The 6,000-nt window shown below is 46.7% G+C and overlaps 1 protein-coding gene across 1 annotated transcript in view; it reads left to right on the forward strand.

Annotated features, from left to right (window-relative positions):
* Positions 1–4,323, forward strand: part of LOC142765811 (uncharacterized) — a 48,592-nt gene extending 44,269 nt beyond the window's left edge. Inside the window, exons 12-13 of the mRNA XM_075867551.1 lie at positions 2,780–2,846; positions 4,078–4,323. Coding sequence (XP_075723666.1) covers positions 2,780–2,846; positions 4,078–4,279 — 269 coding nt within the window. The 3' untranslated portion in view covers positions 4,280–4,323. The remainder of the gene's footprint in view (positions 1–2,779; positions 2,847–4,077) is intronic.
* The last annotated feature ends 1,677 nt before the right edge of the window (positions 4,324–6,000 follow it).

Below are 6,000 nucleotides of genomic sequence, written 5' to 3' on the forward strand. Positions count from 1 at the left end.
TGGAAGGTACACGTGCGCGTCCGCCGGACAATCAGAATCAGTGGAGGTGACGGCATTGGTGCACGGGCCAATGGTATTGATGGCCTGTCAGCCCGGCATCGCGGGAACTCACTCGGAGGCGCTTTTCACGACCTGGCAACGCCCGTCGTCGATCATTCCGGGAACCGGTGTGAAAGAAACTTGAGCGACGGCGGAGAACCGATGAGGGGGTAAGAGCCGGTGGGTCTTCGAGGTTGTGGCGAGGAGAGACACATCCGTGCGTTCCGATTGAACTGTAAGAGTGGTGCGTGACGATTGGACTGTAAGAGTTGTTGAATGGGGAGACAGGTGATAAAACCAGGGATGCAGGGAGAGTGAGGAAAGAAACTAATAAACGTTTCTATATCCAGATGATGTCGGAGCGGTCGTTTCCTCAAGGTGCCAGCAGATGAAAAGTTCTCGTCTTCGGCTTCCTTGGCGGCAGCAGCAAATGTCGCGCAACAAGCGAGAGGCGAGTGGAAAGAACCAAAACGGAACGTAACTGTCCTCATTGCGTCTTGCTGGGCTCAGCAGCGTCATTCGTTGTCACAAGCAGGAGCACTGCCCAACCGTCACTGACCTGCAAGGCGTTCTTCGTCGTTCCGCTTTGTCATGATGCCCAACGCACTTTCGCTGAACACTACAATTGCTTCATCCGCATCATCCGCCGCACGACACGTGGATATACACTCGTTCCACGCCGCGTTGAAACCCCATGATGGACAAAAAGATTTGTAAACGTTGCTAAGAGAACAGTAACTGCCAGGAGAACACTGAGTAACCAATAACGCGGCACCGAGCACGGATATTGTCCGCCGAAGCTCAGCACGAGACCTGGGGAGGCGCACATGCCGCCGCTAGCCGCGGCCGCTCACTGCTAAACCAGCTCCACTGCGCAACACGTAACCATAGCAACGCCGTCATTGTACCCAGTGAATGTGGCTGCTATGATGTCATTTCCTACGCACTTTTCAGGTAGCGCGCCGGCCGGGCATGCCCTCTCTTACCTTTCTTACCTCCGTGCTCGAGACATTCTAACGCAGCGGCTCCGGAATATCCCTCACCAATTTTCTTGCCAGAACATCAAATAAATGTTTTGTTCACTCTCTCCACACGCAAGACTATCGCTTTTCGACGACATTTGCAGATTACATGCAGATACGGGGCCAATTTTTTCTAGTAAAGGACCACAACACTTAATACTTGCGTGTTGATGTAGCTCCTCGGATATGCACAATATTTGATTTTTAGTCGATCATGTTCACAAGTATGAACACAGCCACCTGTTAAAGATGGCTGGGCTTTCAGTAAGTGCTTAAACTTGGACCGGGTGGCCGAATCGTTTCGTGTTACAGAAGGACATCCGAAGGTATCCCGAGAAAGACTATCGCCTTAAAAAACTAGTTAGGCGTAGAGCATGTTGAAAAGGATCGATTGGATGATGAGGCACTAGTGGTGGCAAGCCTGAAACCGGGCATGTAAGGAGAGGTGTTCCCCTCCACTAACGTCACCGTAAAACTGCGTCAGACTGTACCTTAACCCAATGTGGTGCTTTTATTTTCCTACTGTTCTACTTTATCCTCTTTTTCTTCTGTATAAGTCCGGTTCAGTTTTCTACGGTATGCAAGGAACGGTGTTTCAGCTCCACTAACGTCGTCGGCTATTTGTTGGGCTAACTGCTGCCATTTCAGTTTTAGTTGACCGGTGGCGAGTAGTGGGAGATACCCCATTTTTGTGGCTCTGCCAAACAACTGCCAAATGGGTATGTGCCCCATTTTTGTGGCACATACCCCATAGATGATGAGCATTGACTACATGGCACACCATGGCGACATCGGACATCGGGACGACATCGGAAGCCGACCGTCCGAGCGCTTGAGGTTCTTCGCACCAAGAGTAGCATTGGCGGGACTGAGTCAAGTGAAGACGGCGGGTTTACACGGAAAGGGCACGCGATGAAGGCGCTGAGGCCAGGCACGTAGCCAGAATTTCTTTAGGGGAGGGGTGGTTACCTTTTTGGTACCCCCTCCCTATAATATAGCGAGCAGTGTGTCTAATTGTGCCGCTTGCATTTTTCACGTGATACTACTGCCATAGAACCCTTCAGCATTTCTTAAGGGCACATATTCTTGCCGAGGGAGCTCGCGTAGTCACCACCAATAGTCCTATGGTCGTGGCGATGACCTGCGTTTTCTGTCAGCTGCCCGCGGTGGCACGTCAGTTTGCTGAACTCCGCAACCTGGTCTATGGCACATCTGTGTCGGGTCAAAGGATGGTGATGCGAAGGAGCTTCTTTGCGTATAGGTTCCAACAGATCATTTTCATTCCCTCGATAATAACCTGAAACGCAAATGGTGATCCTGTAAGCACCATTTATATGAGGGCTTTCACATATCGATTGATGTAACTATAGGCTGCAAAAACGAAAGCTGATAGTCTGCTTAATTTTTCTCCGCAATTTATTCTTGCTGGTTTCTTAAAGAAAATAGAAGCGCCAGGGAGGAGATTTTCAGCGAGGACTTGACAAAGTTAATGATTCAAGGGGAATGCCATATGGACTTTTACACTTATGGTTAGAAGGTGCATGAGGATCCCTTCAAACCGTGCTTGTCTTTACACCCTAGTAAAGAGATCAAGTTCACATCATGATGTTTGCAAAAGTGCAGCCGCAACATGGCACTCGTGCATGCAGTTTGTCGATCCTTGATTATCTATGGTATGTAACTGATGAATCGTGGTGTCTTGCCGCTACCTTTCGCAGAGGACAAGAATGACGAGGACTCCGAATATCGCGAAGACTCGTTCGGCAGCCCATCCTCAGATTGCAGGTCAGCACAAAATATATGCTTAGACAGACAGACAGACAGACAGACAGACAGACAGACAGACAGACAGACAGACAGACAGACAGACAGACAGACAGACAGATAGACAGATAGATAGATAGACAGATATAGATAGACAGATAGACGGATAGACAGATAGATGGATAGATAGATAGACAGATAGATGTATAGATAGATGGATAGATAGATGGATAGATGGAAAGATGGATGAATAGATAGATAGATAGATGGATAGATGAATAGATAGATGGATATATTGATGGATAGATAGTTGGATAGATAGATCGATAGATAGATGGATAGATTGATGGATAGATAGTTAGATAGATAGATATAAAGATAGATGAATGGATAAATAGATGGATATATAGATGGATGGATAGATTGAGTAGATAGATAGATGGATAGATGAAAAGATACATGGATGGATAAATAGATGCATATATAGATGAATGCATAGATAGATAGATAGATAGATAGATAGATAGATAGATAGATAGATAGATAGATAGATAGATCAACTTTCAAACAAGAGCGCATGTGGGCGGTAGGGCAGCAGTTGACTTTCTTAGCCACGTAATAGTATTTTATTACAGCAATAGAAGCAACATAGTAGCACTTTATTATAATGACTGGTTATTCTTCTAAGGATAGCGACATTAGTAAGGCAGCTGTGGACCTTAACAAATTATCGGCACATTGTTGTTAATGAGCGTAATATACATTTTTCGCTGCTTATAAAATACGCATCTTACTTTCAATACTTTTTTATTTCAAAAATGCTCCTATATTTGTTAACCGAATGACCGCGACTTTGTTTCGTACAATGTTTTGTTCCTTGTACATAGTAATAAACATACTTATGATCATTTTGCACAGTATTGGTTGCGAGCTGATGAGGACCCAGGCCCCAGATGGTTAAAGCTTTTGTCAATTGAATGTGTCTCCTCAGACAAGACTTGAAGCGGGCGTGAACCGGATTGAGCTCTACATGTGCTTACGATCACTGGTTTGCACCTGCGCTTGTCTGAATGTCGAAGTCGCGAAATATACCCCCAACATTTAACGCTAGCTGCAAGTGAATGCTCGCACTGTCACCTTAGAGGCTTTGGTAATATTTTGTGACCGTATTTCCGTGTTCACCAACCGTACCCCGGGTCATCAACCAAGCCAATTATTTTTCATCCTATGTTGCATTTCACGCCCGATGCAGTGGCCGCGCACAGCCACGCTTCTACGGCAACGTCATGTGGCTGGGCGCGGTGGTGGACAGCGTGGTGCACAAACTGCGCTCCGAGGTGTCCGAGCACCGGGCGCGGAGCGAGCGCGCCATCATCGAAGAGATGCTCGCCTGGCTGCCTCGGCTACAGCAATGCAACTCTGCGGCCGAGTTCGTGGCCACAACGATCGCGTAACTCCGAAGGAAGCATGCAGGCACCTTCGGTCGCTCACTTGAGCATGTATATTGATCGCATTAAACGTCTCGTAATATTGTTTGTTGACGCTATAGTGTTTTGTGTACCATGCGTGTTGCACCTGCCTTCATTGAGCTCAACAGGAATGTGAGATAAGTGTACAGCGCACGAGAATACCAGGTGTAAGGGCTGCAGTAAGCCGGTCGTATAGCTCCTTCTCGAGAAGAGGCAATGAAGTAAGCGAGCTCTTTTGGTGACGTTATTTCTGTGAAGTACCTACATGCTAGAACTTCAAGGTAAAACTACGGCACCTTAGGAGTAGTTTCAATTGCTTCTCACACTTACTCCAGGAAACTCTTGGCGCCAATTTCATCACCCTTAAACACACAATATTTCTTCGTGGAACTAAAAATAAGATGAACTGGGTGTTCTAACAATATCTTAGTATGGATGAAGTCCGTCACATCATAAATCAACCTCGCTGGCAACATAGAAACGTCGCCAATTGACACTGAATTGCACAAAAATCTATACACAAAAAAGAAAGCATTATAAATACCTCCTGTGCCATCCTAATTTTTTCCCTTTTCGATCAATATCTCTTGCAGGGATTTCGTTCTAAGAAACGAAAATGACGGCCTATTGTGGCAATAAGTCTCATGCGAGCTTGCTGCCTATGACGCGTTTGATGTATTCGAGCCAAGTCTTACAACGCTGATTAGCGTCCTTGTGTCTGTTGAGTAGTTTCGGGGATGTTGCGATCTTGCCGAGTGCATTCAGGGAATTGGCGTGAATGGTGGTTCATGGTCCTAGACAACTTCAGCAACCGCATCGAAACGGAGTAGTGTTCAACGTAGCGGTGGTGAGCAACTCAATGGTCTATAGCTTACTTAGTCATGAAGCACATGTGTGTTTATTATGCCGCTTTAAAGCTGCAATCACAATTGACTTTAGGCAAGCTACAATGCAGCTACAGTTGATTTTAGACGAGCAGCACCACACGTTTTGTCAAGCTATACTTGATGTAATACTTCTATTTACGATCGCTAAAACGAGGTTGGTAGCTAAGTGTCCTTGCACAACGTGTGTCAACTTTTGCTACTACATCGAAATCTCCAAGCACAAGAAAACTATATTTTTACTGTTTAACTTGCGCAAAGCGTGCATCTCTCCGGCAATCTTGCATACGAAAACATCAAGCAACCTATGGCTACCCACAGAATGCTTTCTTTGTGAACTCGGTTCATTTCGCTCATCCTGAGTAGAAATAGACAACGAATCGTGGCCTACTTGCATACCAAGTGTTTCGGTAATCGGGAATGCGTTGCCGCCCCGCCGTGGAGGTCTAGTGGCTAAGGTACTCGGCTGCTGACCCGCAGGTCACGGGTTCGCATCCCGGCTGCGGCGGCTGCATTTCCGATGGAGGCAGAAATGTTGTAGGCCCGTGTGCTCAGATTTGGATGCGCGTTAAAGAACCCCAGGTGGTCGAAACTTCCGGAGCCCTCCACTACAGCGTCTCTCATAATCATATGGTGGTTTTGGGACGTTGAATCCCACATATAAATCAATGGGAATGCGCCGCCCGTGACGGAACCAAAGCGTTTCATGACCTACGTGACATGAGCTGTCGGTCACGTACGTCATACACTAATGTCCTCATTCTGAAAGAGACAGGACATGCAAACGCGGGCGCAAGAAGGAAATCAAAACACCACAAACGC

This window comes from Rhipicephalus microplus, chromosome 1 (genome assembly GCF_043290135.1).
Source record: "Rhipicephalus microplus isolate Deutch F79 chromosome 1, USDA_Rmic, whole genome shotgun sequence".
In the NCBI taxonomy this organism is placed as follows: Eukaryota; Metazoa; Arthropoda; class Arachnida; order Ixodida; family Ixodidae; genus Rhipicephalus; species Rhipicephalus microplus.